The sequence below is a fragment of the Vanessa atalanta genome, chromosome 29, assembly GCF_905147765.1.
Source record: "Vanessa atalanta chromosome 29, ilVanAtal1.2, whole genome shotgun sequence".
In the NCBI taxonomy this organism is placed as follows: Eukaryota; Metazoa; Arthropoda; class Insecta; order Lepidoptera; family Nymphalidae; genus Vanessa; species Vanessa atalanta.
Window position 1 is genome coordinate 137,872 of NC_061899.1, and position 14,052 is coordinate 151,923.

Below are 14,052 nucleotides of genomic sequence, written 5' to 3' on the forward strand. Positions count from 1 at the left end.
TTAATTTTCAGAGTTAATGCTGTTATAAGTAGGTGTATGTCATTTATAAACTTAGCTCTACGGCAAGTGCTACGGAATTTCGTAGCTCGCAAAATAAATTATATAGTATTGATATTTATTGAATTATAAAAACTCACGTGAGTTTTCATGAACAATATATTATAAATTTAGTATGTACATAATTGGAATATGAGTTTCACTAATTGAATTAGGATCGTCGTCTTATGTTAACAAAAACGAAACATTATAAAATGTTCACAGAAAAAAAAACGAAGCACTAAATTACAATATGCACGCGAAAAGTTAAGCGTTATTGAAATTAAATATGTCAATATGAGACCATATCATTAATAATATACGGCGTAAGTCAGTGCATTAAGATGGAAATTGCAATCTAAATCAAAGTAATACGCGCACCAATAAATAAAACAACATCAATACACACACCACACAATGGACGCCATTTAAGTTAAAACATACACCCTTCTATATTTAACCTATGAATAAAACTTACATACAAACATAGCGTTGCATACATCTTGGCAACATGAAAACTCCAATCCAACAACGAAAGCAAGGACTCTTTCACAAAGCAATAGAGGCGTAATTGCAATGAAACCGAGGGCAAAATAAAATTGGTCGGCAAAACTAAGTGACCACTATACCAGACCTAAGACATTACATCCTATCTCTCTTTTACAGCGAAATGTTTTGTCCGCCACTAGCACAGGGAGAGGTCAACATAATTTGGCCATTCCAACACAAAAGCACCGCTAAAAACCACCCCAGTTCCCGCCCCTTTTACGTACACACCCCAGCGTCAGTCGAAATCTAGCCAAGCGACAGATCGCACGTCTCGCGCTCAACGAACTGACGAATAATATTACGCTATTTTGACATTTGCGTGACATTAAATAATGAGATTATTTTAAAAATAAAGTTATGTACCCAACCGATCTGAAGAATGGAATCAAGTTAAACCCTTTCGTCTCGAATCACAACATTATGTTGAAAACTATTCAGAACCTGTGCTACAATAAAACGAACGTTGGCACATTTAATATGACATCGCCATTTCTAGTCGACAACATATTGCATCAGCAGAAAACTGTTAATTTCCACAACCAATTCATCAACCAGCAGCTCGAGAACTACATGCAGCGTCAGAGCATTTCCCGAGAAAATACTCCAGACGTCGACGAGACGAAAACAGTTGAACACGAAGATGAAATGCGTGCGGATGAAATCGAGAAAGTAGATGATGAAGATTCTAAAAGTGATGATTTTAATACAAAAAACGATGCCATGTATTACAATCACGATCTATATCAGAGGAACGAAGACAGATGTTCTGATAAAGAAGTTTTAAATATACCGAATCTCTCGCGTCGCTGTCACTGCGGTTCGTTCGACTGCCCGCCGTTCGCCTGTAAGAAATCCGGTATCCGAAGACTGGAAGAGTTGGAGAAGCGCTTCAACTTGCATAGTTACCAAGAGACATCTGGTTATCATGAAAATTCTGGTGACGAAGGAGAAAAAGAGAAGTACAACACGGACGATATGGTTAGGAATTGTGAAGAGTATAATAATGAACAAAAGAAACCTTTGCTTAAATTTAGTGTTAGTGCCATTTTGGGTGAAGAACGGGAAACGACTAAGAATGTAAATGGTGAGTCATCTTTATGAAAGCTTTATTCAATAATGTTGTAGATTATTTTATGTTTGAATCCTTTAAACGTTATAATTATTATATTCACAATTATTATTTATCACTATTTTACCCTTAAATACCTATCTAGCATAGATACCTCTCTCTCCTTGAACATCACTGCTTTGGACTGTGTTGCGCATCTAGGATCGTCGTTTTGGGGATTGTCTATTGAGGGTAGATAGCCGTAGGTAGCCTTAGTATTTAGTGTTTAAATAACTTTGAACTGTGATTTCATTCAAGATATGTTAAACTAAACTAATTATGTTATTATTAATGTCATCTACAAACCTTTAATAAAACATGCAGTTTTCTGCCAAATCAATGACAGAAAGTGGTAAATTTCGTTTCGTATCTAAGTAATTTAGCAATATAGCCAATGTTAGACAATGTTTACCAGTGTAACAGACAGTCGTAAAATTTTGTACCCACGTGTCATTACTCTTGTATATGTAAGACGAACTTGACATTCCATCGTCCAGTACTCAGTCGTTAATAATGTTGTAGAGCGTTCTATGATGATTCGCTATTTTGATGTTTGAGTTAAGTGTTGTAATTAGTGTAGGTAATGACGCGTATCGCTGTCTTAAATAACGAACTCGCGTTTTTAATTAGTTTTTACTTAGCTGTTACAGAATATCTCTACTTAACCAAGTGATAAGTTATATCTTGTGGCTTATGACGTAAATTGTTATATTATTTATAGGTAGGTGGACTGGCCCTCTTGATGGCAAGTGGTCGCACCATCATCATAGATACTGGCAAAGAAATTTTGACCTTTCTATCAATATTGGCAATGAAAATATGCCCCTTGTGTCTATAGTTACACTGGTTCATTCGCCTTTTAAACTGGAACACAACAATTCTGAGAACCGCTATTTAGTGGTGAAATATGTGTTGAGATCTAATGTATATCTAACGAGCTTGCTCACATCCCTACCACTAAGAAAATATTTTATGATGTCTTATTAAAAGGAATATCTTAATTATAAAAAGTTACTTTGAGTTTGTTTGAAACCGAATCGTTAAACCAAATAATCTTATGGTTCGACTGATCCTTACATGAAAACCGTGAAAGACGGTGATATGGAATTATTTATTCCTTCAGTAGCTGGTGCGCGTGTATTCCTCTCTCATTGAACGTCACTGCTCTGGCCCCGTGGGCTGTAGTCTCATGTTATAGTAGCAGTTTCAGGGTTGTCGTTTGGGGATTGACTCCGTTGATGGTAGATTTTTGCTAAGTATTAAGTGTTTACTTTGCTAAAGCCGTTGAGCAGGTTCGCACTCAATCTTAAAAACAACCAACCCACGCGGTGATGATATGTACAGTAGTCATTGTTCATTTTGATCTGTATAAGTAATTACATTTATATCGCACCGCGCATTACGTAAAAACCGCTGATTATTTTGATACGTATGTGTTTGATGCCATTATATTCAGCGTGTTCCAGAGGTTTTTACTAAACATTATTATACTATATAATTCAAGGTAAAATGTAGCCTCTGTTACGCGTGACCGGGTTTTGAAGTTTGTCTATATAAACCTGTTTATATATCATATAAATACAGTTTAAGCGAAATACTACTTACGAGGAGATCTCCAAAATTATAGATTCGATTGACTGGAAATTTAGCATAGTTACTGCTTTTGCTAAGAAAGGTATTTTGGAAATTTCAGCTTCAAGAGGTGAAAATGTGAAGGGTACTTTGGATGAATTAACCGTACTAAGTCGGAATGCATCTATTTAATATATAGACGATATTTTTTGGGAACAAAATTATTTATTTATGATAAGATGGCGCTGCATATTAAAACTGTAATTATACTACACTTCAGTAGTCTTACTAACAGTTTTTATAAAACAGACACTCTTAGATTAACATATTCCATACGATTTGCTAATAGCTCAGCTATATTGTGCACTACTAACAGTTCTTGATGGTGGATTTGGACGGAGAGTGAGCTAGTGTGGCAACAGGCACAAGAGACATAACATCTTAGTTCCCATAGTTGGTGGTGCATTGGCAATGTAAGGAATGGTTAATATTTCTTACAGCGCTACTGTCTTTGGGCGGTGGTAATATTTTCCTATCAGGTGGCCTATTTGCTCGTCCGTCACAGATCCCGAGATTATGGGTTCAAACGCCAGGTCGAGTCGATAAAGAGTAATTGGGATTTTCTGTCGAAAATTCGCAGTAACAGCTCGGAGTATGGAAGTTGAAAGTAAAGCCTGGTCCTGCGCTTAAACTCTTTCCGGTATTGGGGATTTGCCGTGATCGGATTTTGCTGGAGCATGAGGGAATAGAGAATGCACCTGTTTTTGCCTGTCCTGTGCCCTGTCTGGCCGGTCTCCCTTGAAATTGCAAGCCGTAATCTACCATTTATTTATTATTATTTTATTTATTTATTTTTTTTTTTTATGTATCTAGTTTTAGCATTGAATCATCTCGATCAAAATATTTTATTCTTCCCGAAATTTGAGGGATCTTAATCCAAATCAAATCAAAATCCTTTATACAGTATAGAAACATAACACTTACTTATTGTTTGTCAAATTAATCACTACCACCGCTTCGGAAAAGAAAATACCCTGACCTGAGAAGAACTGGCAAAACCATTGACATATATTCTACGATAGACAAGAACGTACATTTAAACAATTTGAATCGTTCATGGTAACATTATTTACCGGTAATAGTTGAAACTAAACTTTATGGCGAACTTTAAGCGATACATTTTCATTATGACATCCAATCAAACAATTAAAACATACAGTGCTAGATCGTCTAATAATATAGAATAATTATCCCACGGCCAAAACGTTATAAGCGATGGCAATTTCATGGCGCTTACGCTTTTCGATATTATTAGCAAGGCATTTAACTATTTGAACAACAGGTACGTTTACTTACTAGACTACTGGATTGTTATTTAAGCAGGTTTACTAGGCCTATACTTTACCTTACACACCGAATGATTAGCAAAGCGACACTAAAGAACTGTGTCAGGTGAACAGTCTGCAGTTCAGTTAAGTCGACAGATTGACTGTTAGGATCGCTATATCTAGTATATATTTTTATATCGACGTGTAAAACTCATGCAATGGCTATCTTCGATAAGGATCAGAATGGTTACGAATTCGTTTCAATATAAGGCATCGCAGCCCAACCAAGTTCCACTCTGGTGGCAGAGCTTTCCTCGATAAAATATCTCTATCACTACAATATCTCGAATGTACATGGTTTGTCTTTGGGATTGGCTGATATGGCCATTTGATCATTTGATCTGGAAGCTATTATGGTTGTCTCTTAAGACGTCGAATGAAAATTATGTGAACGAAAAAAAAAAAATCCCCGATTCATCCTGACCAATCCCTTATTTTGATATGTTTTTTGACGTGATATACATAGAGAATATTATTTATTAATCAGTTATTTCATTTTGTTAATCCAATATGCCTTTTAAACGACCGTATTTCGTTTCATAATTAAATCTTTATTCAATATAGAATCACAAACTGATTGGTCGTCAAAAATGTACCTTAGACCTGAAGGTGACCGGCGAAAGCAACACAAAAACTGCAGAAGTTTAAAGGTATTATTTTTATTAAAGAGGCCTGTGCCACCTGATGGTCAGTGGTATATCGCCAAAGCCCCGTGTAAAGTGGTATATTGCCGTTTGGCAGTGGATTATATGATTAGTGAGTAGTACCTACGCATGGACGGGACGGGCATGCACTAAGCCCTCCCACCAAATAAAGCGCTTTTATTTAATCAACTGCCATAATTGCGGTGCAAATCATGACATGTAGTCCTCCTGTCCATTTGTAGCCTTTTTGCGGAACTAATTTTAGTGCGCATACTCTCTATATTTCCTCGCTCTCAGAATCCGGCGGCACGTGGCCGGCAATTCCGTAACGACCGAAAGAGTTCAAGCACAGGACCAAAGGCTTCCCATGTACACATCCAAAAACTTTTCACTGACCTAGCATAAGGTTTGAAAGAAGGACTTTGGGATCTGTAGCCTCGTGAGGCCTTCATAACAACGTCGCAGTTATAAAAACGATAAACAGAAATATCCGATACATAGAAAACCTTTGGACGAAGCCCTCCTTTCCTCATCCTTAAATATTCCACTAAGTTGTTTCATTATATTTATGCACATGTGACTCGTTTAGACTTCTCACAGCTTCCTTCACAGAGCACAGTCTGAATTTTAATGAAAATTAAGCGCGTGAAAAACTCACTGTCAACTCATATTAGATATTTCTTGCACTAGGTCTAGTGGGTCAATATATATTCAATCCTATTTTTACAAGCTTTTTAGAAGACTACTTGTTCGTAATGAATACTACACCGAGAGAGGCCGAGAGAGTCGGTAGTTTATCTTTCATACGTATTAGGTATAACAGATTCATGAATAAATCATTTATAACTTAATATAATTATATATCACCGTGGCCGATACAGTAAATAAATATAAAGCTATTTCATAAATGTTTCCACAAAAAAAAGCAATTAACGAAAAAAAATAACGTTGCCAATAACAATTTTCTCTATGCTACATCTTAATTCACTAACAGTCACAATATGGCGTCCGGACTTTTTCAATAAAACTGGCAACATCTGGCGGGACACTTAAGCTCGGGGGCGTGAGCGAGATACCGCTATACAAAGAGCAATTGTCGAGACAGAGATGGGAGATGTCGAAATTAATATGTCTTTTTCTTAGCATTTTCGTTGGACGCAAGTCGCTTTATTATTTTATTATTGATGTCAAGATATATCTCTATTATATTTTTGTTGATATTAAAGAGTTATTACAAGATGTTGTTCGGATTTTTTTCTTCACAACTCACGATGTTTAACGAGGTCCTCTACCTACGACTTGGCTGGTAAAGGGAGGTTTCATTTCTTCATTTTTAGAATGGAAAAGTCTAATAATGACTGATGAATAATTAATGATGGTTTCGATTGAGTTATATTATTATATTTATAATATCATTGAAACATATAAATTCAAAATCGCTTTTATAAATAACATTTTGATTTAATTTAATTTAATTGATTTTAATTGAAAATGCTTTTTCTTCATAATAAGTAAGTAAAAATATTACCTATAATATTGAATGGTAGGGACTTTCAGATAGTTTACATAGATTTATAACGTTCTGCATAAGGCGGCAATTGCCCCGGAGTAAGTTGAATTTGGTCAACAATATAACCATTATTAAACCTCAAGCTATTTGCTGATTCCTTATCGCGTGGTAAGTTAGTTGTTTATATACACGTCCATGCTGAATGTTGTAGCAGTTGATATGTGTAGCCTCAATTAGAGGTAAAATACAAAGAGCAATTGTCGAGACAGAGATGGGAGATGTCGAAATTAATATGTCTTTTTCTTAGCATTTTCGTTGGACGCAAGTCGCTTTATTATTTTATTATTGATGTCAAGATATATCTCTATTATATTTTTGTTGATATTAAAGAGTTATTACAAGATGTTGTTCGGATTTTTTTCTTCACAACTCACGATGTTTAACGAGGTCCTCTACCTACGACTTGGCTGGTAAAGGGAGGTTTCATTTCTTCATTTTTAGAATGGAAAAGTCTAATAATGACTGATGAATAATTAATGATGGTTTCGATTGAGTTATATTATTATATTTATAATATCATTGAAACATATAAATTCAAAATCGCTTTTATAAATAACATTTTGATTTAATTTAATTTAATTGATTTTAATTGAAAATGCTTTTTCTTCATAATAAGTAAGTAAAAATATTACCTATAATATTGAATGGTAGGGACTTTCAGATAGTTTACATAGATTTATAACGTTCTGCATAAGGCGGCAATTGCCCCGGAGTAAGTTGAATTTGGTCAACAATATAACCATTATTAAACCTCAAGCTATTTGCTGATTCCTTATCGCGTGGTAAGTTAGTTGTTTATATACACGTCCATGCTGAATGTTGTAGCAGTTGATATGTGTAGCCTCAATTAGAGGTAAAATACATTGAAGTGGATAGTAGAACACGCTTTCCTTAAAAATACAAATGTGAAAGCTTTCATGGTGATGAGTTTAGTCGAGGTATATTAATCACAAAGAAATATACGAATGTACATTTTATATATTTTTTTTTCGAATTTATATTTGATAAGTTTTCATACTTTATTTAAATTAACATAATATAATACGCTTTTCATCGATACTGAGAGTTTTTATGATGTAATATAACATTATATAAACGTGGTTGGCGTTTGAATGATCTAAATCATATACATATAGGCTTATGTTACTTTGTGTCTTGCTGTGTTTTATTTTACATGGATTTCAGGTTGGACGTTACAGAGCTATAGGTAATGAAGTGTTCATAATCTAATTTACAGCTAATCTCGTTATGCTTTGTAATTTTTTGAAGTTTTCTTTTTCGTTATTAGATTTTAATGAAATAATGATAATGCTTAAGCTCAAATTAAACTATTAATAATAATTGGTATTATATGATTGATTATTTTGTCATCATAAATACTTCAATAAAAAAATAATCCATAATTCAAGATTACATGAGCCGTTTTCAATAAATGTCTTACAAAGAAGTTCCTGGAGTCCTAAATAATGGTACAGACGCCAGTCTGTTTCTTAGAGTTTTGCCAAAACAAAAACGGTCAAGCATCTTATTGCCGTTTTTTTAACGGAATTTAAAAGTCGGTCAGTAAACATCATACATATCACACGTCAATCAAAAAGACGAAAACGTTACCTCATTTCGACAATATATGTAAATGTTAAAGCAAAAAGTAATTTAACTATACAGTAAGTAAGACAAAGCCGTCATTCCGGGCTAGTGTTACAATAAGAAGTCAAACATAAAGGAGACCGTTATAAGTCGATATCGGAAAAATTCAATAAAATTATACATTTCGGGTCCCGGACGCTCATATTAACATGTCATTCTACGCCATATTGCGATAATATTCGAATTCGAAACGACTCGCGCGCTCTAACTTCACTCAACTCCGAGTAACGTTATAACGTTAGATATAACAGTTACTCGATAACCGACCTTAACACGTTGCAATATGGTTTAACGTTACAACCGATTGCGTTATATAAGTCGGTCGGAGTTTATATTACTTAGGTTTTTTACGTGAAAGCTATAAAGTTCCGATGTAGAATCGATTGATCGGTATGAATCGTTCTGATTCCGATTCGATTATTGAGTGAAATAAAAGGGGAAAGCGTCTGCAGGTGCGTTTCATTGTTATTCTGTTAGTTAGTGATGTCGGATAGCTTATGGCTGCCATTTTGAATGGAAGGGAATGTGGATACCTTCTTGATTATATCTTTGGTAATAATTATTATTATTGTCGTGATTTAATTTATATTAAATTATTAAAACTTTCAGAGATAGTATATTTGACACAATAGCTAAATCAATGTTATGAAATCTGTCTGATGTCCCAGGAAGTTTTAACACGGTAAATTTACGTTTAGCAGTACTCATAAATACGTACATGTATAGTAACGTATATTTTTACGTTAATAACACTAAAATGCCTTTATAAACATTGAATTAAAAATAAATAAACTTTTTTTAACATTTGAATTCAATAATATGAACAGTTTTAAACATCTCAGTCAACCACACGACACTAATGCACTAATGTAACAACCTGAACACACGTTCTAATTTTGAAACACTCGGTGACGGTTAACACGACCGCAGACGCGTTCTGAATTTAAACGACCCAATGGGATGCGGTCGCGAGTTAACGCTATTCGAATTTGGAACGATTTCGGCTTTACGGGTTTTATATTATCTGCGTTTTGATTTGATTTTTTGGACTGAATTAAGGATTTTTTGGGTAAAAATTATGTTTTTATTTCCGTTATTAGTTTATAATTATGGAAAGTTTCTTAAATAATAAAATTCTGGTTTTATACGATATCTGAGAGCACATTCTTCAGTTAATCTTCTTAATTAACATAAACATTTAAAAGACATTGTTTTATTAGTTTTACTCTCTTTTTCATAGAAGGTATCAAGAATCAAGAACTTCGAAATAATACACAATAGACATAAGCGCCGTTTTAAAAAAAAATGAAATTTAAACCCACGAAAGCATATCTGTACTTTAACTCGCTCTATTTGTGTTTGTAGTATCTCTTGCTATGTTGTGAATGTAATACCTGAAACGAACGAATTATATCTAAAACCTGTAGCTAATAGTGATTTATGGTGGATCAGACTGCGAATTTTATACCTAAACGGCATAGCACTTTGTCCAACAGTAAGGTATTTACAAGTAGAAATACAAGTCTATGAAAACTGAATTTTGAAGAACATAATCAAGCCTTATACTTTTTAGAAAAAAAAAACCTGGACTTAGGCTCGTATCATAGTACTGATTGAACAATAATTATGAATAACAGCATTGTAAATCTGTTTATTTGAAAAGAGCACCTATGCGAGTTTCTCGGTAGAGGTTGCTATCCAAAACGGAGGTAGTGCTAAAATATTGACAATTCAAAAGGCTTCACTGTAAAAATTGAATAAAATACATTTGATTTGATATCAGTATGCCACTTCGTTTCGTGTACACGCAACGACTTTTATTCCTCATGAATATTTAACGAACCACAAAAAATAAGTGAAACAATTTCTCGTTAATACAATATAAACTATCATTTCCAAACATTATAATGCCAACAACACTCCCCGCAGACGAGCACACGGCCGCAATAAATACAGCGGGATTATCTCGTTAACTACATTCGTAAGTTAACATTCTAATTGCATATAAGAGTTCTATTTAATCATTTGCTATGACGCCAATATGTTCTTGTTATATACAAGTTGTTTAAATAACAATAACAAGTTTTAAAATAACGTTATTTTACTTGTACTAAAATGAAGTGTGTTACAACAGCGACAAACATAAAACGCATATTCTACAATATCCACTTCGATTTAGAGGAATGACATTTCGCCCCATTATAAACAAAATAAAAGCGTAAAGGGCGAAGTAAGACTGCATTTAAATATACATATATCTCTCGTTGGTCTACTGGCATATAATGATCATTTATATTCAAACTTATAATATACAAATCCGATTGTGTCAAAATATATTCATCATAAGTTGGAATGAAAAATTTGGTTCTACGCCGAATCTCTGTTCATTTGTCGGATATATAGTTCCTATATGTTTGCAACCGCTAATGTGCAGTTTAATATATTATCCTGCGAGGTTAGTCCTCGAGATTAACCACTTAATTATCTCTTGGACATGGCGCCGTGTTTGGCTGTTTTATTGTCCCTCAAACAGTCCATCTGTCTCCTTTTGGCCTTCCCCGATGTCTCAATATTGTAAATAGTTACTACACTGGTTTAGAACCAGTGTAGGTACTGAAATGTGATAATTCATTAACCACTATCCTTATAATATGATACTATTCTCATTCATCAAGTACTCAGTGCCAAATTGGCGAATGATCGCCTTGGTTCTCGCACACTTTACCACTGGTGAAACTATGATAAACGCCTAGATAGGCAACTCAAAGGCTATTCGCCACCACACAGTCCACACCTTATATATAATTTCGAACTAAATCTGCATTTTATGGTTTTTATTTATCGTTTAGTCGTTTTTTCCAGTAAGGCATTACAAAAAAATACATCTTCTTAGTTATTATAGATATGTAGAAATGTAATAATATCTTTAAAAATGTATTATATTATATTTCGCCATTTTTATTTGTCAATCTTTCAAACAAATCTGTGATTTTCTGTCAAGTAATCGTCCGACATATCCATGCGTGACATCCCGAAACCTCAAGTGAATCAATAGCGGTAGAGCCTATTATTAGATTTTGCTGACACATAATCTATACCCTGGAATAATATTGAAATATAAAATCACTATATATACACTATATATAAGTTTAATCCATTCAAATATATAAGGACTTTTTTGGAATTCCTAACTGAAGAAACTACTAAACCAATATACATAAAACTTATAACAGAAGATGCTTCGCAGCAGGATGGAGCTGATTTATATAACATCCGTTTATTGACATGACATGCGTGAATTTCATGTTCTTGGAAATAAATAATGTGGTCTAAATTAGCTAGTTCAATAACCAAAATATCAGTTTGAGTTGGCCGATCACTAAAAACCAATAGACAAGGCATATTATGGAAATAAGAACAAATAGTAAGAATGCCAGTAGAATTTCCCTGAATCGGAATTCCGAAACTCTGGGCATAAAATGAAACAGGAGAGCTGTTATCAGTGTAGACAAACGAGGTGTTTTAGTTTTAGTAAAGTTTTATGCATTATTACTCCAAGGTGTGTATTTTAACTGCTAATGGGACAAAGACATAATTTGGAATAAGAGACTTATATAAGCATTTGTTAGCTCCAGCTTTTTCCGCGGCCGCTCCGACTCTTAACACTGTTTACCTGATATAAGACGCAACCGGCGTGCCCACGCAGGTTGCGTCCCACACTACATCCCGACTTCGTTCCCAGGGAACTAGAATCAGTCCATCAGGCCTCTGGCCATCATCGCGATGAATTCCAATAAGAGCAAGAACGTTGAAGGTCGCAAGATCATTTTTATGGTATGATTGAAAGAACCCTAGCGGAAAAACTGATTTCTAATCCTTGGGCAATAAAGACCATGTAAGCCGAAATCATTATAAGTATACACTATGTATAATAAAAATTATAATTACATCAGCCTTAGCCTAGCTTTTACCCGCCCGTATTGGTCATACACTCAACGTCCCTTGGTCACCGACACGTTCAGTAATGGTCGTTATTAAAGCACGAAGAGGATTTAAAATACAAAACAAAATTTATTTACATTTTTAAAATAACGAGTCATTACAAATCACTTAAAAATCGTATAACAATACCGATACACGTATAACGTTATTTAATTAACTGTTATTCGTTAAGCGACTCCCCGTAACGTTTCGGCGCCAATTTTTCGCGCGGAGTGTGAAAATAATTGATTCCGAGGGGACGCTGGACTCTGGCGTATTGAGTGTGACTCGCCGTTTTGTTTTGAGGTTACATTTTAGCTGGTCCCTTTTCATGATTGAGAATTGTATTTAAAATAACATATAAATTTATTTCTGTTATTTGAAGTAAATATTTAAGTTTAAAGCGAAAAAGTTTTAGGCGTGTTGTAAAAATGCTACTGTCAATTTTAAGAGTAATTAAAAAAAAAAAACAAAACATTTTTTATTTGAGTACGGTATTAGAATCAAATTTGATATGTCATGATGTAGTATTTTACTAAAATATGTAGTAGCTGTCTACTACCGGTTTTTAATGTAGATTCTTCCAAGAAGTTCCTGTAAGAAACTCCGAAATTATTTAAGATACCAAGAATTAAATACTTTATTTAATATATAAAACATTACACCTACTTATTGATTTTCAACGTAAAAACTATCACTGAGAAAAATCCAAAGTGTTTTTCTGGCTCATACTATAGGTAATTGACTCAAATTATAAATATGAATAAGGTATAGAAATTATTCCCCAGATGCGATATAAATACATTATTTTTTATTTTAGCCCTCAAGACCACCTACCTATCCACTAATTGTATTGTATCTTTCACACACAAACGGTCCAGTACTTTTTTTGTTATTTAGCATCAAAAGGAGTTTGTATACATTAATTAAAATTAGATATAAATAAACCGCGTTCTATACGAACATATATTTTCCAACAATTAAATAAGATTCGTATGTTAATTGAATACAAAAGAATTATTATTAATCTTAACCTTAATCTTTTTGTCTAGGTATGTCATATACCTATTATATTATATTTATTTACTAATAGTCCACCAGTAGCGGAAATAATATCGGCCGCTATATCTCTAAAAATATGTCAAGTGTCAAAACAAACACATTTCACACAATTTTTAACGATCTGAAAAAATTTTTCATTGACATCTAAAGTAAAAAAAAAAAACAAAATGTCACCACATTCGAACCACATTAAACATTCGATAACAATGAAAGAATACAAAATTAACAATTACTAATACCACACAGCTAACAAAACAGCTAATAAAATGGGCAAACAATATAAATATTATTTTAATCCCATACAAAGTCGAATCGTAAAAGATAATTCATCTATTGTTGAAATGGCGCGCCCGCCATGTTGTTTTTTACGTCATATTTTTTTTAGGATTACCGTTTTGTTAGAAGCATGTTTTATTGCAATATTTTATTCGTATTTAATATTTTCTCAAGTGTACGTATTAAGGCACGTCTTTTAATGTTCTTTGTTGGCGAGTT

At 33.8% G+C, this 14,052-nt stretch overlaps 1 protein-coding gene across 1 annotated transcript in view; it reads left to right on the plus strand.

The window, feature by feature from the left end:
- The first annotated feature begins 942 nt into the window (after positions 1-942).
- Positions 943-14,052, plus strand: part of LOC125075072 (homeobox protein DBX1) — a 34,159-nt gene continuing 21,049 nt past the window's right edge. The window contains exons 1-2 of the mRNA XM_047686650.1: positions 943-1,669; positions 3,720-3,725. Coding sequence (XP_047542606.1) covers positions 943-1,669; positions 3,720-3,725 — 733 coding nt within the window. The remainder of the gene's footprint in view (positions 1,670-3,719; positions 3,726-14,052) is intronic.